This window comes from Odontesthes bonariensis, chromosome 2 (genome assembly GCF_027942865.1).
Source record: "Odontesthes bonariensis isolate fOdoBon6 chromosome 2, fOdoBon6.hap1, whole genome shotgun sequence".
Taxonomy (NCBI): Eukaryota; Metazoa; Chordata; class Actinopteri; order Atheriniformes; family Atherinopsidae; genus Odontesthes; species Odontesthes bonariensis.
Genome location: NC_134507.1, coordinates 2,075,158 through 2,099,798, shown reverse-complemented (window position 1 = coordinate 2,099,798; position 24,641 = coordinate 2,075,158). Strand labels below are relative to the sequence as shown.

The 24,641-nt window shown below is 45.2% G+C and overlaps 1 protein-coding gene across 5 annotated transcripts in view; it reads left to right on the top strand.

Annotated features, from left to right (window-relative positions):
* Positions 1 to 24,641, top strand: part of LOC142388663 (spectrin beta chain, non-erythrocytic 1-like) — a 179,619-nt gene that overhangs the window by 92,819 nt on the left and 62,159 nt on the right. For all 5 annotated transcript variants that reach the window (XM_075474226.1, XM_075474210.1, XM_075474191.1 and 2 more), the window contains 2 exons: positions 18,476 to 18,627; positions 22,668 to 22,841. In XM_075474226.1, the coding sequence (XP_075330341.1) occupies positions 18,476 to 18,627; positions 22,668 to 22,841 (326 nt within the window). The remainder of the gene's footprint in view (positions 1 to 18,475; positions 18,628 to 22,667; positions 22,842 to 24,641) is intronic.

Sequence of the window (24,641 nt, the reverse complement as noted above, 5' to 3'; positions counted from 1 at the left end):
GAGCTGAAACGGGAATAAAATAAAGTGAAAACACCCACAGAGTCCCAGTGCTGCTCAGTGTGAAACGGCTGTTTGAATAAATACAAAATAATAAATAAATAATAATAAAGTTCAGGTATAAACAGCTTCGGTGGGCGAGTTTGGAGGGTTAGAGGACGTATTTCTGACGTTAATATATATATGTGGTATAAGAGATATATATGTTTTAATGTTTGTTTTAAAACAAACATTAAAAGTCTAAAATTATCTGGAAGCCGATCAAAATGTTTAATATTTATTGATTTAATGTGTAAAATGATAATTTACTCAGTAACTTCATTTACTAACTTCAAGCTTTAGCGTTACCAATGATGCTTTGCTGTGGGCGGAGCTCGGCTCCTGATTGGTGGATTCCGTTTTGTTTGTTTTTGGTCGGTTCAGTCGTTTTAAATCTGAATTTAACAGTTTTTTTTTTTCAAAGTTGACTCATATATTCAGTCTCTGTTCATCTTATTTATTTTATTTCGAAGATAAAAGGACAAACCTGCAAACCGGAGCCGTTGGGCGGGTTTTCTTCAGGTTAATCGGTGAGGTGCTATTTAAAGTCACCGCGGTCTCTGCTTTGTTTCCAGCTAAACTGCAGCCCCGTCAGACTTCCTGCTCCTCCCGCGGGGGATCAGGAATGCTGGAATCCTGGAGCTGCGGAGCTGGAAGTGTGTATTTTGATAAGGAAAGTGTGTGTTTGGTTAGGGTCATGTGATCTGCCCAGAACTGGGTTAGATCTGCAGACGGGGGGGAGCGAACAGAGCCCCGAGTGTGCGCTGCTGTGAGTGGAAACAGATGTGCGATGTGTTCGTCTCTCTCCTCCTCTTCCTCTTTTATCCATCACTACGGTTTTGTGTTGCCGGCTCGATCTTTGGATCTGCTTCCGGGCCGCTGAACTGAGCCTTTATTGAGCCTCAGAGCTCACAGAGCTCCATATTTCAGCAGCTTTAACAGCTTTAAAAGTCCAGAATAAAGTCCAACTTTGACTTCTTCCTGTGAAAAACTGAACCACTTCAACCTTTTTCATCTATTTCATGCTTTTTCTGCTCGTTATCTGATCAGTTTTGGGCATTTTGATCCTGTATTTCTGATATATTTGTGCAGTTTTCTTTCTTTTTGTTGAAACTTGGATTCATTCTGTAGTTTGAATCATTTTTCTGTCGTTAAGATGAACTTTAAAGCCCAGGAGACGCGGTTTCCTTAAGAACTGGAACAGTTTGGTGTTTCTGGGTCGCAGATTTGAGGTGAATGATCCTGGAAGTTTGATTTGTTGGAGTTAGAACGGAGATGAATGTGAGAACATAGAAACATGAAGAGGAGGATGAAGGCTGGCTCGGCTCAGGCTGATGTGGCTTCTTATCTGCTGATCCAACCGGGGATTTCCTCAACTTAATGCTTCTGTTGATGTAAAACTGAGCTCAGACACGAGTTCATCTGTAAAGATCAAAATTAAAATCAGAGTTTATCTGTAAAATCAGAGTTTATCTGTAAAAATCAGAGTTAAAATCAGAGTTTATCAGTAAAATCAGAGTTTATCTGTAAAATCAGAGTTTATCTGTAAAAATCAGAGTTAAAATCAGAGTTTATCAGTAAAATCAGAGTTTATCTGTAAAATCAGAGTTTATCTGTAAAAATCAGAGTTAAAATCAGAGTTTATCAGTAAAATCAGAGTTTATCTGTAAAATCAGAGTTTATCTGTAAAAATCAGAGTTAAAATCAGAGTTTATCTGTAAAAATCAGAGTAAAACTCAGAGTTTATCAGTAAAGATCAGAGTTAAAATCAGAGTTTATCTGTAAAATCAGAGTTTATCTGTAAAAATCAGAGTTAAAATCAGAGTTTATCAGTAAAATCAGAGTTTATCTGTAAAATCAGAGTTTATCTGTAAAAATCAGAGTTAAAATCAGAGTTTATCAGTAAAATCAGAGTTTATCTGTAAAATCAGAGTTTATCTGTAAAAATCAGAGTTAAAATCAGAGTTTATCAGTAAAATCAGAGTTTATCTGTAAAATCAGAGTTTATCTGTAAAAATCAGAGTTAAAATCAGAGTTTATCTGTAAAAATCAGAGTAAAACTCAGAGTTTATCAGTAAAGATCAGAGTTAAAATCAGAGTTTATCTGTAAAATCAGAGTTTATCTGTAAAAATCAGAGTTTTTTCTGTAAAATCAGTTTATCAGTAAAGATCAGAGTAAAAATCAGAGTTTATCTGTAAAGATCAGAGTAAAAATCAGAGTTTATCAGTAAAGATCAGAGTAAAAATCAGAGTTTATCTGTAAATAGGGGACTCAGATCTGACAGCAGATGTGTGTTTTTACTTCTTCTTCTTCTTTTGTTCCACACCGTGCGCCTGGTGTGTTAACCTGGGGGGAACCCAGCTGTGCTCTGATTTAATCAGGTGAAAGATGGTGTTTCTGCCCTGAGTTCAGTCTGTCAGGCTGCACTCTGATAAATGAAAGAATCTGATTGGTGCAGCCTGAGTTCCTGCTTTCCTCCCATTTATCTCCTCTTTCTTTACCTTTTCATGTCCCGTCCTCTCCTCAGCTCACTTTTCCTCCCCTCCTCCCCTCCCTCCCTCTTTCCATCCTTCCTTCCTTTCCTCCCTCCTCAGCTCCTTCCCTCCTTCCTTTCGAGGACGATGCTTTCTCAGGACGATGCTTTCTCAGGACGATGCTTTCTCAGGACGATGCTTTCTCAGGACGATGCTTTCTGAGGGCGATGCTTTCTGAGAGCGATGCTTTCTCAGGACGATGCTTTCTGAGGGCGATGCTTTCTCAGGACGATGCTTTCTGAGGGCGATGCTTTCTCAGGACGATGCTTTCTGAGGGCGATGCTTTCTGAGAGCGATGCTTTCTGAGAGCGATGCTTTCTGAGAGCGATGCTTTCTCAGGACGATGCTTTCTGAGGGCGATGCTTTCTCAGGACGATGCTTTCTGAGGGCGATGCTTTCTCAGGACGATGCTTTCTGAGAGCGATGCTTTCTCAGGACGATGCTTTCTCAGGACGATGCTTTCTGAGAGCGATGCTTTCTGAGAGCGATGCTTTCTGAGAGCGATGCTTTCTCAGGACGATGCTTTCTGAGGGCGATGCTTTCTCAGGACGATGCTTTCTGAGGGCGATGCTTTCTCAGGACGATGCTTTCTGAGGGCGATGCTTTCTCAGGACGATGCTTTCTGAGAGCGATGCTTTCTCAGGACGATGCTTTCTCAGGACGATGCTTTCTCAGGACGATGCTTTCTCAGGACGATGCTTTCTCAGGACGATGCTTTCTCAGGACGATGCTTTCTGAGAGCGATGCTTTCTGAGGGCGATGCTTTCTGAGGACGATGCTTTCTGAGGGCGATGCTTTCTCAGGACGATGCTTTCTCAGGACGATGCTTTCTCAGGACGATGCTTTCTGAGGGCGATGCTTTCTGAGAGCGATGCTTTCTGAGGGCGATGCTTTCTGAGAGCGATGCTTTCTGAGAGCGATGCTTTCTGAGAGCGATGCTTTCTCAGGACGATGCTTTCTGAGGGCGATGCTTTCTGAGAGCGATGCTTTCTGAGGGCGATGCTTTCTGAGAGCGATGCTTTCTGAGAGCGATGCTTTCTCAGGACGATGCTTTCTGAGGGCGATGCTTTCTCAGGACGATGCTTTCTCAGGACGATGCTTTCTCAGGACGATGCTTTCTGAGAGCGATGCTTTCTGAGGACGATGCTTTCTGAGGGCGATGCTTTCTGAGGACGATGCTTTCTCAGGACGATGCTTTCTGAGGGCGATGCTTTCTGAGAGCGATGCTTTCTGAGGGCGATGCTTTCTCAGGACGATGCTTTCTCAGGACGATGCTTTCTGAGGGCGATGCTTTCTCAGGACGATGCTTTCTCAGGACGATGCTTTCTGAGGACGATGCTTTCTGAGGGCGATGCTTTCTCAGGACGATGCTTTCTCAGGACGATGCTTTCTGAGGGCGATGCTTTCTCAGGACGATGCTTTCTCAGGACGATGCTTTCTGAGGGCGATGCTTTCTCAGGACGATGCTTTCTCAGGACGATGCTTTCTGAGGGCGATGCTTTCTCAGGACGATGCTTTCTCAGGACGATGCTTTCTCAGGACGATGCTTTCTGAGGGCGATGCTTTCTCAGGACGATGCTTTCTCAGGACGATGCTTTCTGAGGGCGATGCTTTCTCAGGACGATGCTTTCTGAGAGCGATGCTTTCTCAGGACGATGCTTTCTCAGGACGATGCTTTCTGAGAGCGATGCTTTCTGAGGGCGATGCTTTCTCAGGACGATGCTTTCTGAGAGCGATGCTTTCTGAGAGCGATGCTTTCTGAGAGCGATGCTTTCTCAGGACGATGCTTTCTGAGGGCGATGCTTTCTGAGAGCGATGCTTTCTGAGGGCGATGCTTTCTGAGAGCGATGCTTTCTGAGAGCGATGCTTTCTCAGGACGATGCTTTCTGAGGGCGATGCTTTCTCAGGACGATGCTTTCTCAGGACGATGCTTTCTCAGGACGATGCTTTCTGAGGGCGATGCTTTCTCAGGACGATGCTTTCTCAGGACGATGCTTTCTGAGAGCGATGCTTTCTGAGAGCGATGCTTTCTCAGGACGATGCTTTCTCAGGACGATGCTTTCTGAGAGCGATGCTTTCTGAGGGCGATGCTTTCTGAGAGCGATGCTTTCTCAGGACGATGCTTTCTGAGAGCGATGCTTTCTGAGGGCGATGCTTTCTGAGAGCGATGCTTTCTCAGGACGATGCTTTCTTAGGACGATGCTTTCTCAGGACGATGCTTTCTCAGGACGATGCTTTCTGAGGGCGATGCTTTCTCAGGACGATGCTTTCTGAGGGCGATGCTTTCTGAGAGCGATGCTTTCTCAGGACGATGCTTTCTGAGGGCGATGCTTTCTGAGAGCGATGCTTTCTCAGGACGATGCTTTCTCAGGACGATGCTTTCTGAGAGCGATGCTTTCTCAGGACGATGCTTTCTGAGGGCGATGCTTTCTGAGAGCGATGCTTTCTGAGGGCGATGCTTTCTGAGAGCGATGCTTTCTCAGGACGATGCTTTCTCAGGACGATGCTTTCTGAGGGCGATGCTTTCTCAGGACGATGCTTTCTGAGGGCGATGCTTTCTCAGGACGATGCTTTCTGAGGGCGATGCTTTCTCAGGACGATGCTTTCTGAGAGCGATGCTTTCTCAGGACGATGCTTTCTGAGAGCGATGCTTTCTGAGAGCGATGCTTTCTCAGGACGATGCTTTCTCAGGACGATGCTTTCTGAGAGCGATGCTTTCTGAGAGCGATGCTTTCTCAGGACGATGCTTTCTCAGGACGATGCTTTCTGAGGGCGATGCTTTCTCAGGACGATGCTTTCTGAGGGCGATGCTTTCTCAGGACGATGCTTTCTGAGAGCGATGCTTTCTCAGGACGATGCTTTCTGAGAGCGATGCTTTCTCAGGAAGATGCTTTCTGAGAGCGATGCTTTCTGAGAGCGATGCTTTCTCAGGACGATGCTTTCTCAGGACGATGCTTTCTGAGAGCGATGCTTTCTCAGGACGATGCTTTCTGAGGGCGATGCTTTCTCAGGACGATGCTTTCTCAGGACGATGCTTTCTCAGGACGATGCTTTCTCAGGACGATGCTTTCTCAGGACGATGCTTTCTGAGGGCAATGCTTTCTCAGGACGATGCTTTCTGAGAGCGATGCTTTCTCAGGACGATGCTTTCTCAGGACGATGCTTTCTGAGGGCGATGCTTTCTCAGGACGATGCTTTCTGAGGGCGATGCTTTCTCAGGACGATGCTTTCTGAGGGCGATGCTTTCTCAGGACGATGCTTTCTCAGGACGATGCTTTCTCAGGACGATGCTTTCTGAGGGCGATGCTTTCTGAGAGCGATGCTTTCTGAGAGCGATGCTTTCTCAGGACGATGCTTTCTCAGGACGATGCTTTCTGAGGGCGATGCTTTCTGAGAGCGATGCTTTCTGAGAGCGATGCTTTCTGAGGGCGATGCTTTCTCAGGAAGACTCTTTCTGAGGGCGATGCTTTCTCAGGACGATGCTTTCTCGGGACGATGCTTTCTGAGAGCGATGCTTTCTCAGGACGATGCTTTCTCAGGACGATGCTTTCTGAGAGCGATGCTTTCTCAGGACGATGCTTTCTGAGGGCGATGCTTTCTGAGGGCGATGCTTTCTGAGAGCGATGCTTTCTCAGGACGATGCTTTCTCAGGACAATGCTTTCTGAGGGCGATGCTTTCTCAGGACGATGCTTTCTGAGGGCGATGCTTTCTCAGGACGATGCTTTCTGAGGGCGATGCTTTCTGAGAGCGATGCTTTCTCAGGACGATGCTTTCTCAGGACGATGCTTTCTGAGAGCGATGCTTTCTCAGGACGATGCTTTCTCAGGACGATGCTTTCTGAGAGCGATGCTTTCTCAGGACGATGCTTTCTGAGGGCGATGCTTTCTGAGAGCGATGCTTTCTCAGGACGATGCTTTCTCAGGACGATGCTTTCTCAGGACGATGCTTTCTCAGGACGATGCTTTCTGAGGACGATGCTTTCTGAGGGCGATGCTTTCTCAGGACGATGCTTTCTGAGAGCGATGCTTTCTCAGGACGATGCTTTCTGAGGGCGATGCTTTCTGAGGGCGATGCTTTCTGAGAGCGATGCTTTCTCAGGACGATGCTTTCTCAGGACGATGCTTTCTGAGGGCGATGCTTTCTGAGGGCGATGCTTTCTGAGAGCGATGCTTTCTGAGGGCGATGCTTTCTGAGGGCGATGCTTTCTGAGAGCGATGCTTTCTCAGGACGATGCTTTCTCAGGACGATGCTTTCTGAGGGCGATGCTTTCTGAGGGCGATGCTTTCTGAGAGCGATGCTTTCTGAGAGCGATGCTTTCTGAGGGCGATGCTTTCTGAGAGCGATGCTTTCTCAGGACGATGCTTTCTCAGGACGATGCTTTCTGAGAGCGATGCTTTCTGAGGGCGATGCTTTCTCAGGACGATGCTTTCTCAGGACGATGCTTTCTGAGAGCGATGCTTTCTCAGGACGATGCTTTCTCAGGACGATGCTTTCTCAGGACGATGCTTTCTCAGGACGATGCTTTCTGAGAGCGATGCTTTCTCAGGACGATGCTTTCTCAGGACGATGCTTTCTGAGAGCGATGCTTTCTGAGAGCGATGCTTTCTCAGGACGATGCTTTCTCAGGACGATGCTTTCTGAGAGCGATGCTTTCTGAGAGCGATGCTTTCTGAGAGCGATGCTTTCTGAGAGCGATGCTTTCTGAGAGCGATGCTTTCTCAGGACGATGCTTTCTGAGAGCGATGCTTTCTGAGAGCGATGCTTTCTCAGGACGATGCTTTCTCAGGACGATGCTTTCTGAGAGCGATGCTTTCTGAGAGCGATGCTTTCTCAGGACGATGCTTTCTGAGGGCGATGCTTTCTGAGGGCGATGCTTTCTCAGGACGATGCTTTCTCAGGACGATGCTTTCTGAGGGCGATGCTTTCTGAGGGCGATGCTTTCTCAGGACGATGCTTTCTCAGGACGATGCTTTCTCAGGACGATGCTTTCTCAGGACGATGCTTTCTCAGGACGATGCTTTCTCAGGACGATGCTTTCTGAGGGCGATGCTTTCTCAGGACGATGCTTTCTGAGGGCGATGCTTTCTCAGGACGATGCTTTCTGAGAGCGATGCTTTCTCAGGACGATGCTTTCTCAGGACGATGCTTTCTGAGAGCGATGCTTTCTCAGGACGATGCTTTCTCAGGACGATGCTTTCTCAGGACGATGCTTTCTGAGGGCGATGCTTTCTCAGGACGATGCTTTCTGAGAGCGATGCTTTCTGAGGGCGATGCTTTCTCAGGACGATGCTTTCTCAGGACGATGCTTTCTCAGGACGATGCTTTCTGAGAGCGATGCTTTCTCAGAGCGATGCTTTCTCAGAACGATGCTTTCTGAGAGCGATGCTTTCTCAGAACGATGCTTTCTGAGAGCGATGCTTTCTGAGAGCGATGCTTTCTGAGGGCGATGCTTTCTCAGAACGATGCTTTCTGAGAGCGATGCTTTCTGAGAGCGATGCTTTCTGAGAGCGATGCTTTCTGAGAGCGATGCTTTCTGAGGGCGATGCTTTCTGAGAGCGATGCTTTCTCAGAGCGATGCTTTCTCAGAACGATGCTTTCTGAGAGCGATGCTTTCTCAGAACGATGCTTTCTGAGAGCGATGCTTTCTGAGAGCGATGCTTTCTGAGGGCGATGCTTTCTCAGAACGATGCTTTCTGAGAGCGATGCTTTCTGAGAGCGATGCTTTCTGAGAGCGATGCTTTCTGAGGGCGATGCTTTCTGAGGGCGATGCTTTCTGAGAGCGATGCTTTCTGAGGGCGATGCTTTCTCAGGACGATGCTTTCTGAGGACGATGCTTTCTCAGGACGATGCTTTCTGAGAGCGATGCTTTCTCAGAGCGATGCTTTCTCAGGACGATGCTTTCTGAGAGCGATGCTTTCTGAGAGCGATGCTTTCTGAGGGCGATGCTTTCTCAGGACGATGCTTTCTCAGGACGATGCTTTTTGAGGGCGATGCTTTCTCAGGACGATGCTTTCTCAGGACGATGCTTTCTCAGGACGATGCTTTCTGAGGGCGATGCTTTCTCAGGACAATGCTTTCTGAGGGCGATGCTTTCTCAGGACGATGCTTTCTGAGAGCGATGCTTTCTCAGGACGATGCTTTCTCAGGACGATGCTTTCTGAGAGCGATGCTTTCTCAGGACGATGCTTTCTCAGGACGATGCTTTCTCAGGACGATGCTTTCTGAGGGCGATGCTTTCTCAGGACGATGCTTTCTGAGAGCGATGCTTTCTCAGGACGATGCTTTCTCAGGACGATGCTTTCTGAGAACGATGCTTTCTCAGGACGATGCTTTCTCAGGACGATGCTTTCTGAGGGCGATGCTTTCTCAGGACGATGCTTTCTGAGAGCGATGCTTTCTGAGAGCGATGCTTTCTCAGGGCGATGCTTTCTGAGAGCGATGCTTTCTGAGGGCGATGCTTTCTCAGGGCGATGCTTTCTGAGGGCGATGCTTTCTCAGGACGATGCTTTCTGAGAGCGATGCTTTCTGAGGGCGATGCTTTCTCAGGACGATGCTTTCTGAGAGCGATGCTTTCTGAGTGCGATGCTTTCTCAGGACGATGCTTTCTGAGAGCGATGCTTTCTGAGAGCGATGCTTTCTGAGAGCGATGCTTTCTGAGGGCGATGCTTTCTGAGGGCGATGCTTTCTGAGGGCGATGCTTTCTGAGGGCGATGCTTTCTGAGGGCGATGCTTTCTCAGGACGATGCTTTCTGAGGACGATGCTTTCTCAGGACGATGCTTTCTGAGAGCGATGCTTTCTGAGAGCGATGCTTTCTGAGAGCGATGCTTTCTGAGAGCGATGCTTTCTGAAGGCTGATTCATACTCGGCGCAAACGCGCAACTGTTCTGGCTCGAGAACCATTAATGACGTCATCGAAAGCGCCAGCCCCTTCACAGTTCCTTCAGCTCATAAGCGCAGTTTGCGCCGAGAATGCGTCATATTTGCAGTTCTCTCCAGACCAGCGAGCGTCACTGTTGAGGAAACAAGCTGAAAAGCATACGAAGAAAGCATACACAATGCCACCTGTGCTGTCACGTCAGCAGAGGCTGGCACATCTGATGCGGAATGAATTTACTCTGGGTGTAGAACTGTATATGTATCTCAGAGCTAAGCGGCTGCGGCAAAAACAGAAGAGAAGGTGGAATGTTTGTCCTTTGCAACAAGACGAACTTTGTCAAACGTTGTCCCAGTGTAACTTCATAGACGTGTCGTACAGATGTTTGTAGAGGCGCATCCTCTCGGTCACCGCGGTCTCTGCAGTGTTCATTTTTTCTTTTTCTTGGTCAGCTGTTTCCGTTTGAGCACGCGTGAAGTCAGAAAAAAAGTTGTGTGCGCGCCCTTGCGCCGCGCGAGGATTTTCTAGCTTGCGAAGGGGGGCGTGTCGGAATTTTGGGACACGTGACCGTTTGCGCCATTTGCGACCAGCTAGTATGAGCGAGGTCGCGCCGAGTATGAATCAGCCTTGAGGGCGATGCTTTCTGAGGGCGATGCTTTCTCAGGACGATGCTTTCTCAGGACGATGCTTTCTCAGAACGATGCTTTCTCAGGACGATGCTTTCTCAGAACGATGCTTTCTCAGGGCGATTCGAGCGGTGATGAGCCTCACTTGATGCTCAGGCTCCACATTCCTGTCTCCATCTTGTGTTAGCAGAGACATTGATTTCCTCTTTGTGTCCCAGTGGAGACGAAACAGACCACAGCCCGTCTGGCCTGAGTGTATTTCCTCCGGCTCGGGTTACGGTCGTCCTCTGAACACAACTCTGTGTTATTGACCCACTTATAGCCCCAGCAGCACACCGCTGTCCTCTGATGAAACTCACTTAGCTGCTTCTGGAGGATTCAGCAGAACCCTGAGAGCTCCAGAGGGTAATCCAACCCTCTGACATTGAGTTCTGCTTTGCTGCATCGGTGCCACTGATCACTTGAAGTGATTTCACAGCAAAAACCCGCTGAAACTTTACACTAAAATATAGCCTCAAGCAGTGATGTGGGGAGCCTAGCAGAATGGCACAATAGGGAAGGCTTGGGCCGCTCAGGAAGGCGTCATGAGTCCATGCACCAAGTTTGGCATCGATACATCAATGCATCGCAGAGATACGGCCCAATGTCCCGTTTGCGTGTCGGCGTAGAGTTTGATTGGCTGCCATTAGCAAACGGAAGCAAAATAAAAAACATCCACATGATAATTTATGTGCGGCTTGGTCTGAAGATTCTATGTGCCAAGTCCCGTGGAGATCGGACAATCTTAGTGGCCTGAAATGCTTTTTGAAGGTTTTCGATTAAATTCAAAATGGCGGAAAATCCAATATGGCGCAGATAACGTCATGATGTGCTTTGACTTCGTCTGCATCCAGGGATTCCATTGGTACCTCATTTGTGAAATTTGGACCAAGGGGTCCAAAGATATGAGCAAAAATGCATTTTTGCTACATATAGCGACACCTATAGGCCGAACATCATCAAACTTCTTCGGCCTCTTGGTCCAATGGTGGGTTCATCCATCACCTAAAAATGTTCACAGATTTCCATCCAAAAACCGTCTCAAAGGAGAAACGTGTCGTTCAACTCTGTCAATAAGCCCCAAAAAGCTTCAGTCCAGCAGCAGAAAGATCTTAAAGTGATTTATCTGAGTCGAACAGAAGATCAGGAGCTCAGGCAGCAAAAGACTGAAGCTAAATAAGTGATGTGACGGTTAGGGTTCTGAATCAGGAGACAGAGTGAGGAATGCATGGAGCTCACTGGTTGTTTCAGTCTGAATCCAGCTCTGATCTGAACGACACCACAACTCACATCGTTTAATTATCTAAGACTCAAACTGTTGAATGTATAGATTTTACCTGCAGGAGGCGACTAACGGAGACAGAAACGCTCTTTTTCTGCTGGAGAATCCTCCTCCAGCTCCGGGCTGAAGCTCTCAGGAAGAGCTCGGACCCTTCAGGAGGATTTAAGGCCTTTTCTGGTCTGATGAACAGCTTGAACATCCGTCACTCTCAGAGGTTTTGCTCCGTAAAAAGAGCTTTTCTGCCCCTGTGGGGTGCATTAACGGGGCTGAAGGAGCCTGCAGGGACAGTGTCCATGTCAGCATCAGGGATGCTGATAAAGTTTCTGTTGAAGAGGACAGAAGGTGTTTACCCTGAGCTCCGTGTGTGTGAACAGGTTTTCCTGCTGGGACATCATCTGCCTCTCAGCAAAGGAAGGGGAAGCCCAGCTCACTCACAGGGGTCCCAAAGCATGCTGGGACTAACCAGAGTAACCAGAGTAACCAGAGTAACCAGAGTAACCAGAGTAACCAGACTAACCGGACTCTGGAACAACCTGCCGCTCGTTGCTCTTTTATATCTGCAGATTCCAGCTTTTTACTCAGTTTGGTTGTTTTTAAACTAACTTTATTCAATCCTGAAAAATAGAAATAAAATTCATGAAGAACTGAGCCGCTGTGAGCTCCATGAGTCCGTTCCGTGTTCGCTGGGTTTCATGTCGCCTGTGAGCCATCATCAGCTGATTCTTAAAGGGATAGTTCGCTGTATAACATCCCATATCAGCAGCATCATTTCTGAACATCTTCTTACCCCCTGCTGCGTCCTGTGAGCAGAGTTCCAGCCTCGTTTGGGTGTTGATGAAGGTAGTCCGGCTAGTTGGCTGGGGTTTAAAAAATAAAGCGTTTTGCTTCTCAGAACAATATGCGTTCAACAGAGTAATACATTTGCATCACAAAATGGTTCTCCAGGAAAAAGTCAGACCTCACAATCTCTTGGCCCTATTTTCTCTCCCTTCGTATCACTGCCTGCAAACACCGTAACAGGCGCGGCTGTCGCCAGGCGGCCAATACATTTTCAATTCAGACCACATTTACCGTAATACTGGGATGAGCAGAAGCTGGCGTGCATGTCCTCGACTTTCCTCATGTTGCATTTGTAGTTTGTTGTTGTAATCATAGTGAGACATTCAGGATGAGCATGGTTCCTGTGCTGGTTTTTGTGCTGGTTTTTGCCCTTTTTTTAACTAAAAACCGATCCATTGTGCCTGCACCTCGCGCTGGCTAAAGGAGCTAGCGTGCTCTGTGGTTTAAGCGGGCTGCGTTGCCAGGTTTAACAGTCCCCCCTTTAGGAAACACCATTAAGCCTCAATTAATACTTAATAAAATAATTAATACTACAAAAATGCAAAAGTATAAATATACTTAAAAAGTATAAACATACTTAATACTGTGCAGTATTTGCTGTATGTTGTTTGAAAAAATGTATTGCTATTGTTACCATATTGTTATAAGCTACTCTGCGAGTGTGAGCCGCCAATTAAAGCTTGAGGAGCCACGCTATGAGTATCTCTGTTATACAGCTTCATGTCAAAAGAGGCGAACTATCCCTTTAACGCTGCAGTTCATTCTGATTACCGACTCGTGGCTTCATGAGTTAATGGGCCTCTGCAGAAATGTGTGCAGAAAACAAGCCAGACTCGTGTTTTTAGTGTTTTTCTGCAGAGCTGCTGAGTCACCGTCAGGTTTGTCAGCACAGAGAGTCCCAGTTAAACAGTTAAACTCTCCTGTGAAGGCCAGACTCCTGTTTACTCCTGTTTTCTCAGGATCCTTCCGCATTCAGACAGCAGAATCTGCATTCAGACAGCAGAATCTGCGAGGTGTCTGGGCTCTCCTTCCTCTGCGTATCGGGCCCATCGCAGACCTCGCGGCGTCTCCTCCGCATACTTCCAGCGGCTCCAGCTTGATATCAGAAACCCTCCCTGGTGTGTTTGTGCCGCTGAAGGCCGCCCAACACTGCAGCTATTGTCCTGCTGCAGACCGACGCAGGCACACGAGTCTGTACGAGCGTCTGTTTGCGTTCGCAGAGCTCTAATCGGCGGCCCGAGGACGTCCCGCTCGGCCCGGCTTCCTTCCAGAGGTCAGACGCAGTTTATTCCCAACAACGTTCTGACCGTGGAGGAGAAGCGGCATGTGACCGGCTCCTGCTGCGTCTTTGTCTTAAATAAACGCAGAAAACTCTTAAAACTTTTAAAACTGTGGCTCTGAGAAGTCGAGCGATGACTCCCGGGGACGTCACACGGCGAATTACGACCAATTACTGGTCAGGAATTGAGTTACGCTGCAGTCGGTCTTGTGAGACAAACACAGACTTCCAGTTTCATCCAGATTCGTGTGACGTGGACGTTAATAAAGCTGATTTACGGCGGTGAGCTCCGTGTCAGCCGCTGGTCGCGCTTCAGATTCACTACGCATGATGTTCCGGTTGAACTTTACGTTTTAATTCTCACAGATTGAAATGTGCACGATAAGAGCAGCAGGAGCCAGATGTGGAGAACCGCTGCATGAGCACAGGGTGATGACCTCTGACCTCCGCTGAGATGCTCAGAGGAGAAACTCAGGCTGTGTTCGAAACCGCCTACTACATGCTACATACTACATGCTACATACTACATGCTACATACTGCATACTACAAACTGCATACTACATACTACAAACTGCATACTACATACTACATACTGCATACTACATACTACATACTGCATACTGCATACTACATACTGCATACTACATACTGCATACTACATACTACATACTGCATACTACATACTGCATACTACATACTGCATACTACATACTACATACTGCATACTGCATACTACATACTGCATACTACATACTACATACTGCATGCTACATACTGCATACTACATACTACATACTACAAACTGCATACTACATACTACATACTGCATACTACATACTACATACTGCATACTGCATACTACATACTGCATACTACATACTGCATACTACATACTACATGCTACATGCTACATACTGCATACTGCATACTACATACTACATACTGCATACTACATACTGCATACTGCATACTACATACTGCATACTGCATACTACATACTGCATACTACATACTACATACTGCATACTACATACTACATGCTACATACTACATACTACATACTGCATACTACATACTACATACTGCATACTGCACACTACATACTGCACACTACATGCTACATACTACATACTGCATACTACATATAGCATACTGCATACTGCATACTACATACTGCATACTGCATACTACATACTACATACTGCATACTACATACTACATGCTACATACTGCATACTGCATACTACATACTACATACTGCATACTACATACTGCATACTGCATACTACATACTACATACAACATACTGCATACTGCATACTACATACTACATACTGCATACTACATACTACATGCTGCATACTGCATACTACATACTGCATACTACATACTACATACTGCATACTACATACTGCATACTACATACCACATACAATATACTACATACTACATACTACATACAGCATACTACATACTGCATACTGCATACTACATACTGCATACTGCATACTACATACTGCATACTACATACTGCATACTGCATACTACATACTGCATACTACATACTACATACTGCATACTGCATACTGCATACTACATACTGCATACTACATACCACATACAATATACTACATACCACATACTACATACTACATACTACATACTGCATACTACATACCGCATACTGCATACTGCATACTGCATACTACATACTGCAAACTACATACTACATACTTCCATACTACATACTTCCATACTACATACTCATCGATCAGACAGTATGCAGAGCGTTTACCCACAATGCATTTCGCTCCTGCCCAAGATGAAATCAGCCGGCAGTAATAGTTGATTTTGACAGGAAATGACGATCGGCGACGTCACGTTACGTTGCATCTTGGGTAGTTTGAGTATGAGTAGTAACCTCATGATGCATACCCAACATTTCGGAGAATCTAGTATGCATCCGGGAACTTCTCGCTTACTCAAACTCGCATACTAACTCAAAAGGTTAGTAGGAGTAGTAGGAGTAGTATGCGTTTCGAACACATTCTGGGAGTCTGTGACAGCAGCAGGAGGCACTGAGCTGTAAAAACTCAGATTCAGCAGCAGTGGGCGCAGCCCCAAGGTGCCCGGGAGTTCACCCAGTGGAGCGCACGTGCACGTGCACGGTTTCTGCAGCAGCGTGTGATCTGTAACTGAATTACAGTCCGAGCCTCACACAGACGCTGCTGAATGGAATGTTTCACAGTCCGAGGAAGTGTTGGACGGTATACCGATACTACCCTGGAAAAAATGCCCCTCCAAAAATAAGTAAAAAAACAACAAATAAAAGACGTTTTTGCTTGAAATAAGCAAAAAAAAAAATCTGCCAATGGAACTAGTGAAAATCGGCTTGTCAAGATTTCTTGAAATAAAATGTGATATTTATAACTTTTGAGATAAAAATGATCTTGAAATTAGCTTAAAAACCTCTTCAAATGTAAATAAAAAAGCTTGTTTCATATGAAATATGACTCAAAACAATTTGTTTTCAAGACTTTTTCATTTAACAAGATATTCCAGATGTATTTTATTAAAACAAGTCCCTATATCTGGCTGAAAAAGGAACTTGTTAGGCAGTTGTGTCTGATATATTAAGTGTAATGAGATATTTTGACGAGAATTGAGACAAATATACTCGGTAAGACTTTGATTTTTTTCCAAAGGTATCATGATACCCTGACGCACAAAACGATGCGATACGTTTTTTTTTTTTAGTATCAATACTTCTCTTAAAATAACGTTCTGTGTCTGTCATTCTCTGGCATATACCATGTAGTGGCATGTTTTGTTTTGTTTAAAATAAAATAGCATTTTAAATGTGTAAGTCGTCATTAATGTGTTCACTGTTCAAACGTTGATGTTGGACAGAAAAGTAGCTTGTTAAGCTAAAGCCAATATGCTAACAGAAGGGATTGCGCTCCTCATACAAGGACCTACTTTCCGTTCCTCGTACCAGACTTAAAACATGTGGAGATAGGGCCTTCTGTTCAGCTGCCCCTACCCTATGGAACAATCTGCCACTTCACATCCGTTCTGCCCCCTCTCTACTACAGTTCAAAAAGAATCTAAAAACACATCTCTTCTCCATGTCCTACTCTTCCCCCGGCCCTACCCTTACCCCCTTCTTTTCTTTTGTTAAAGCGACCTTGAGTACCTTGAAAGGCGCTATATAAGTCCAAGTTATTATTATTATTATTATTATTATTATTATTATTATTATTATTATTATGCTCATACTCGCTCTGTAGTAATTTGCTCAAACAGCAGGAAAGGAGCTGAAAATTAAACCATAGTGAGACCCAGCTGGACCATTATTCATCTCTGTTCCAGGTTTTTTTAGATTTTCGCCGTGGTATCGGTTCAGTATCGAATATCGAGGTATTTATGGCAGGTATCTTATCGAAGTTAAAATGTTGGGATTGGAACAACACTAGTCCGAGGGAGGAAAGTGTTCGATAATCTGCTGCTACGGCAGCTGAGGAGGGTCAGTTGATCAGAAACAGGTGAAGATGCCTGGAAAAAATTCTGTTTTTTATGCAAAATGTCGGCCTGAAACTCCTTAAATTCATCTATGAGAAAAGCTTGAAAAGCTTGAAATGCAGCGAGTTGAATGGAGATTAGAGACGCCATCAGCGGGCAGCAGGTACAGTTTAAGAGGTTGGGCTTAGAAGAAGAGATGTTTGATTTAAATTCTTCTGTCTTACGTCATGCAGCTCAGCAGCTGCTTAGCTTATCTTTGATCAACCTCCATGAAACTGCTATAAAAACTCGCTTCAGTCTTCCCTAAATGAAGGTGACTGAGTGAAATCTGTGTGGAAACGGGGCTGTTTGTGTGACCTGAAACGGTTTAAACGGTTTAATCTGTGTGACCTGAAACGGTTTAAACGGTTTAAACTGTGTGACCTGAAACGGTTTAAACGGTTTAATCTGTGTGACCTGAAACGGTTTGAACTGAGTGACCTGAAACGGTTTAAACTGTGTGACCTGAAACGGTTTAAACGGTTTAATCTGTGTGACCTGAAACGGTTTAATCTGTGTGACCTGAAACGGTTTAAACCGTTTAAACTGTGTGACCTGAAACGGTTTAAACGGTTTAATCTGTGTGACCTGAAACGGTTTGAACTGTTTAAACTGAGTGACCTGAAACGGTTTAAACGGTTTAATCTGTGTGACCTGAAACGGTTTAAACGGTTTAAACTGTGTGACCTGAAACGGTTTAAACGGTTTAATCTGTGTGACCTGAAACGGTTTAAACGGTTTAAACTGTGTGACCTGAAACGGTTTAATCTGTGTGACCTGAAACGGTTTAAACGGTTTAAACTGTGTGACCTGAAACGGTTTAAACGGTTTAATCTGTGTGACCTGAAACGGTTTGAACTGTTTAAACTGAGTGACCTGAAACGGTTTAAACTGTGTGACCTGAAACGGTTTAAACGGTTTAAACTGTGTGACCTGAAACGGTTTGAACTGTTTAAACTGAGTGACCTGAAACGGTTTGAACTGTTTAAACTGAGTGACCTTGAAACGGTTTAAACGGTTTAAACTGTGTGACCTGAAACGGTTTAAACGGTTTAAACTGTGTGACCTGAAACGGTTTAAACTGTGTGACCTGAAACGGTTTAAACTGTGTGACCTGAAACGGTTTAAACGGTTTAAACTGTGTGACCTGAAACGGTTTAAACGGTTTAAACCGTGTGACCTGAAACGGTTTAAACCGTGTGACCTGAAACGGTTTAAACGGTTTAAACGGTTTAAACCGTGTGACCTGAAACGGTTTAAACCGTGTGACCTGAAACGGTTTAAACTGTGTGACCTGAAACTGTCTCAGACCTCAGGCCTCAGCTGCTCGTGGTGAGTGAACGTTAGCATTAAGTTTCAGTTCCATCTCTGATCCTGATCTCTTTCTCTCTTTGGTCCAGATGAGCGTGAGGCGGTGCAGAAGAAGACCTTCACCAAGTGGGTCAACTCCCACCTGTCCAGGGTTTCCTGCCGGATCACAGACCTCTACATGGACCTGAGGGACGGGCGCATGCTCATCAAGCTGCTGGAGGTCCTGTCGGGAGAGAGGCTGGTGGGTGGCTTCGCTTTTTATTCAAAACAAAAGCACCAATTGTACCGTAATGGCTTTCCCTATGATAAAAGGCAACGGGTATTTTATTTTGTGAAAATAACAGGAAGTGCATTGCTCACTGCGGCTAGCTTTAGTAGCGCCGAATTCGTGGGAACAAAATTGTAAATAGCCGGTATTTTGTCAGGTTTTCAACACGTTGGGGATCTAAACGACTACTTTCTCTCCTGAAAATGTTTCAAATGCTGCTAAAGTTTACAGAGTTTAGAGCTTAAGGGAAATCAGCTTCAGGCCGGCTGATTTCGGCTCGGGCAGGAGCGAAATGCATTGTGGGTAAACACTCTGCATACTGTCTGATCGATGAGTATGTAGTATGCAGTATGTAGTATGTAGTATGCGGTTTCGAACACAGCTACGGCTTTTCTCTTCCCTTCTTCTTCTTCTTCTTGGCTTTTCTTTTCCCTTCTTCTTCTCTGCTCTGCTGCCATCCGGCCTTTTCTCAGCCTGTCAAACACACGCAGAGAGGAAACTCTGCAGCAGGGTTTTCATTCTTTATTCACACGCTGTTTCTCATGCTCACGACGGAGGAAGTAAAGAGACGAAACATGGCGAGCACAGAAAAAAGAGAGGAAAGTGGATTGTTGATCGGATGGAGAAGGATAAGGGAGGTCGACAGGCTGTCGCAGTGAAAGGAGTCATTGAGTAACTCTGAGGGTTCTCATGAAGCCAAAACGCCTCCAGAGGCGGCAGAAGAATCTGACAGCGAGCGGCTGTTTCCATCTGCAGAGGAGGAACAATTTCAACCACCAAAATGTTTTTCTTGCTGTGTCGAAATCTTTGAAAAAACATTTAAAATCCACGGCCTCATTGTTTGGCGACGCTGAGACAGCTGGGAGCTGTTGAAGCTCTTATAAAAGCAGAGGCTCCGAGTTTCAGCCGTGGAAGACGATCAGTTAAACTTCAGTTAAAAAGAAAGAAGAGACTCTTTAATTCTGTGTTAAAAAACTGCAAGTCCAGCCTCAGATCCACACATCACACTGTGGCATTATTAATTTAACAGAAACTGAGACAGAACACAGACTCTGCAGGCCTCAGTTAGCATGCTAAAGGTTAAAGGTCACCCCAAGGTCAGAAACCCAAGAGCTACATCTCAGACTCTGCAGGCCTCAGTTAGCATGTTAAAGGTTAAAGGTCACCCCAAGGTCAGAAACCCAAGAGCTACATCTCAGTCTCTGCAGGCCTCAGTTAGCATGCTAAAGGTTAAAGGTCACCCCAAGGTCAGAAACCCAAGAGCTACATCTCAGACTCTGCAGGCCTCAGTTAGCATGCTAAAGGTTAAAGGTCACCCCAAGGTCAGAAACCCAAGAGCTACATCTCAGACTCTGCTGGCCTCAGTTAGCATGCTAAAGGTTAAAGGTCACCCCAAGGTCAGAAACCCAAGAGCTACATCTCAGACTCTGCAGGCCTCAGTTAGCATGCTAAAGGTTAAAGGTCACCCCAAGGTCAGAAACCCAAGAGCTACATCTCAGACTCTGCAGGCCTCAGTTAGCATGTTAAAGGTTAAAGGTCACCCCAAGGTCAGAAACCCAAGAGCTACATCTCAGACTCTGCGGGCCTCAGTTAGCATGTTAAAGGTTAAAGGTCACGACAGCACAGTTAGAAACGGGCTGAACAAGTATGGCTTGTTTGGAGAAAGCCTCTTCTCTCTAAGTGTTCAGTGTTCTGTCTCAGTTTGTGTTAATTTGATGTTGGATTTAGTGAGTTTTAACACCTGCTGAGGAGTGTGAAACCTTAGAATTAACAGTTTATCTTCTTTTCCCTGACTTTATATGAACAAAATGAACATATTTGGAGCTTTTTGCGTGTTTTTCTGGCAGTGAAACTGCGGCTGAGTCTGAATACTCTGCAGTGTGTGTTGATATCTGAGATCTCGGCAGCGATATCATGTGAGGAGGCCTGAATAATTCAGCCCGGGGGTCGTAGTTGAGTGAAGGTTTAAAATTAAACGTTCTTCAAGCCACAAGAACAAACATGGAAAGCCCCCCCTGCTCTCTGCGCAGCAGGATGGTTGAAAACAGCTCAAATCTGCTGTTGGAGGTAAAAGAATCACTCTGACCGCTTCGTTGGGTCGGTGCCACCAGCGGACCAAAATATCTGTGGTTAGAGTCCAGGTTGTGAATCAGTGAGTGGCTTTCAGCCGGGGGGTGGGGGGGGGGGGGAGCAAAGACAGCAGTGTTATCGTTGGGCGGCGTCGGAGCCGCAGGATTCAACAACTAACATGTATTAGAACTGCTTTGTTTGGTTTAGGCTTCCTCCAGATTTAAAACATCATCGACCTGAACACCATGTGATCCAAGGAACAGCTGAGGAAATGGGAAGCTTAGGAAGACTGATGATCTGTCCGTCAATGCATCCATCTGTCCGATTATCATTAGGCTTATTCCCACTGTAGGAACCTTCTGCAGTTCCTAGAACCTTTTCAGGAACCGTTTTTTTCCCACATTCGGCCCTCAGTTCCTGGAACCATTTCAGCTCCTTCTCCTCAGCTGGGTCTGTTCTGGGTTCTATAGGAACACATCTGATGTAGGTGTTTGGTGGTTGGTAGTAGGGGTTTCACAACTACTGATTTTTGCTAGTCGACTAGTTTTGCATAACAGTAGTTGAAAGTCGACTAGTCGTTGAATTATGTATTTAGTAAACTGACGCATTAGGCCTAAGGCATTGAGCATTGTAAAGGAAGACACAGAGGAAGGAGTTCTGGTGAATCATTGAAAATGCATTCTTGAAATTCAGAAAGAAGGTAATAAAACAATTATCATCAGTTGTTCTTTCCACCAACAATTGTTAATACAAAAACAGTAGACCTAGCATTCATTTAAAACAGCGTACACCGCGCATCAGCGAACTGCTACGTTGCAGGATGTAAACATTGCCTCATGGCTAGCCTCACACAATAACGTGGAACTTGACTTACCCATCAGCGGTGTCAACTAACAGTGTAAAAACAATGTGAAACATTGAAAAAATATTATCCATAGCCCTGCATTTCTACTAGTCAATGTCCTGTTCCATGATAACGTCCACCTTGCCTTCTCCGTTAGCGTTGAGAAACACGAGCGCATCGACGTGGGAGGGATGGAGGCTACTCCTCTGTCGGGTGACTGTGTTTCCCGCTAGGGAAAAAATTCTCTCGCTTGGGGTGCTGGTGGCTGGAACAGCTAGATAACTTTTTGCTATTGTATTTTAGCACTGCTTTGCATAACTTACACGTAACGGTGGACGTGTCTTCATTTTCGGTGAAGTACTTCCGCACATAGGACTGCCTTGAACGTTTTTTTTCCTACCTCAACACCCGACGCCATTTTGTTTCCGACTAGTTGATTAGTGCCGAGTAGTGGTTGTGATAATCGACTATTTGATGAAACCCCTAGTTGGTAGCTCCACCCCTTGTCAGATTTCCTCTTCTTCATGTTCCTGAACTGCTCAACGCAAAAAGCAGAATAACGGCTGAAATGTTTCCTCATACGACACGGACACAACCTTGGCGTGTTTAATAAGGTAAACTGACACGTTGCCTCCTTTGTCTGCGGCGCTCTGCTCTCCGTCCTTCATGAAACCAAGAATATGGCCTGCGCTCCATCCTTAAACGTGTACATACAGTTGACTCCTCGGTCTCTCCTCATATAAATGTTCCTCTCAGACAGTTTTAAGATAGAAATACATGAAATTAGAATTTGTTTCTGGTGTTGTGTTGTAATTAATAAAGTTTAATTTAGAGTTGATTGTCGGTGTTTAAGCCCATTTATTGACATTTTGATGTAGTTTTAACTCTTAACTGCTCAGTTCTGAGATCCTGATATGAGAAGCAGCTCAGCAGTAATTGGATGGATGTAAAAATGTGACAGAAGCAGATAAACACTTGAAGTTGTTTTCTCACCAGTTGAAAGCAGTCAGCTGTGTCCGCAGCTGTTTCTCCGTGTTTGTGCGGCTTGAAGCTCTTCACGCTTTCTGGCTTTTGATGGTTTTGTTGTCTTTCGTTACAGCCCAAACCCACGAAGGGTCGGATGAGGATCCACTGCCTGGAAAACGTGGACAAGGCTCTGCAGTTCCTGAAGGAGCAGAGGGTTCACCTGGAGAACATGGGCTCCCACGACATCGTGGACGGGAACCACCGCCTCACTCTGGGCCTCATCTGGACCATCATCCTCAGATTCCAGGTGAGAGCTGCAGAGAACAGGTGAACTCATCCAGCCCCCCGGCTGATGACCCTGTGGTGAGCAGGTCATAATGACTTGTGAGCCATTTGGTGTCCCAAAGTCCCAGAAATGATAGATGCAAACGATTTGGCATCCTCAAAAGCTGCCTCTAATCAGACATCAGCCAAACTTATTGTGACCTCTTTTATTGTTAAATCATATTTGTGCCATTTTGCATCCCTAAAAGCCTAAAAGAAAGAGCCTCTTCCTCCACCTTTTACCTGTTGTTTGTATGATTTTGCATCCCTAAAAGCCTAAAACGAAGAGCCTCTTCCTCCACCTTTTACCTGTTAATGTTTGTATGATTTTGCATCCCTAAAAGCCTAAAACGAAGAGCCTCTTCCTCCACCTTTTACCTGTTAATGTTTGTATGATTTTGCATCCCTAAAAGCCTAAAACGAAGAGCCTCCTCCTCCACCTTTTACCTGTTAATGTTTGTATGATTTTGCATCCCTAAAAGCCTAAAACGAAGAGCCTCTTCCTCCACCTTTTACCTGTTAATGTTTGTATGATTTTGCATCCCTAAAAGCCTAAAACGAAGAGCCTCTTCCTCCACCTTTTACCTGTTAATGTTTGTATGATTTTGCATCCCTAAAAGCCTAAAACGAAGAGCCTCTTCCTCCACCTTTTACCTGTTGTTTGTATGATTTTGCATCCCTAAAAGCCTAAAACGAAGAGCCTCTTCCTCCACCTTTTACCTGTTGTTTGTATGATTTTGCACCCCTAAAAGCCTAAAACGAAGAGCCTCTTCCTCCACCTTTTACTTGTTAATGTTTGTATGATTTTGCATCCCTAAAAGCCTAAAACGAAGAGCCTCTTCCTCCACCTTTTACCTGTTGTTTGTATGATTTTGCACCCCTAAAAGCCTAAAAGAAAGAGCCTCTTCCTCCACCTTTTACCTGTTGTTTGTATGATTTTGCATCCCTAAAAGCCTAAAACAAAGAGCCTCTTCCTCCACCTTTTACCTGTTGTTTGTATGATTTTGCACCCCTAAAAGCCTAAAACGAAGAGCCTCTTCCTCCACCTTTTACTTGTTAATGTTTGTATGATTTTGCATCCCTAAAAGCCTAAAAGGAAGAGCCTCTTCCTCCACCTTTTCCCTTTTGTTTGTATGATTTTGCATCCCTAAAAGCCTAAAAGAAAGAGCCTCTTCCTCCACCTTTTACCTGTTGTTTGTATGATTTTGCATCCCTAAAAGCCTAAAACAAAGAGCCTCTTCCTCCACCTTTTACCTGTTGTTTGTATGATTTTGCATCCCTAAAAGCCTAAAACAAAGAGCCTCCTCCTCCACCTTTTCCCTTTTGTTTGTATGATTTTGCATCCCTAAAAGCCTAAAACGAAGAGCCTCTTCCTCCACCTTTTACCTGTTGTTTGTATGATTTTGCACCCCTAAAAGCCTAAAACGAAGAGCCTCTTCCTCCACCTTTTACCTGTTAATGTTTGTATGATTTTGCATCCCTAAAAGCCTAAAACGAAGAGCCTCTTCCTCCACCTTTTACCTGTTGTTTGTATGATTTTGCATCCCTAAAAGCCTAAAACGAAGAGCCTCTTCCTCCACCTTTTACCTGTTGTTTGTATGATTTTGCACCCCTAAAAGCCTAAAAGAAAGAGCCTCTTCCTCCACCTTTTACCTGTTAATGTTTGTATGATTTTGCATCCCTAAAAGCCTAAAACGAAGAGCCTCTTCCTCCACCTTTTACCTGTTGTTTGTATGATTTTGCATCCCTAAAAGCCTAAAAGAAAGAGCCTCTTCCTCCACCT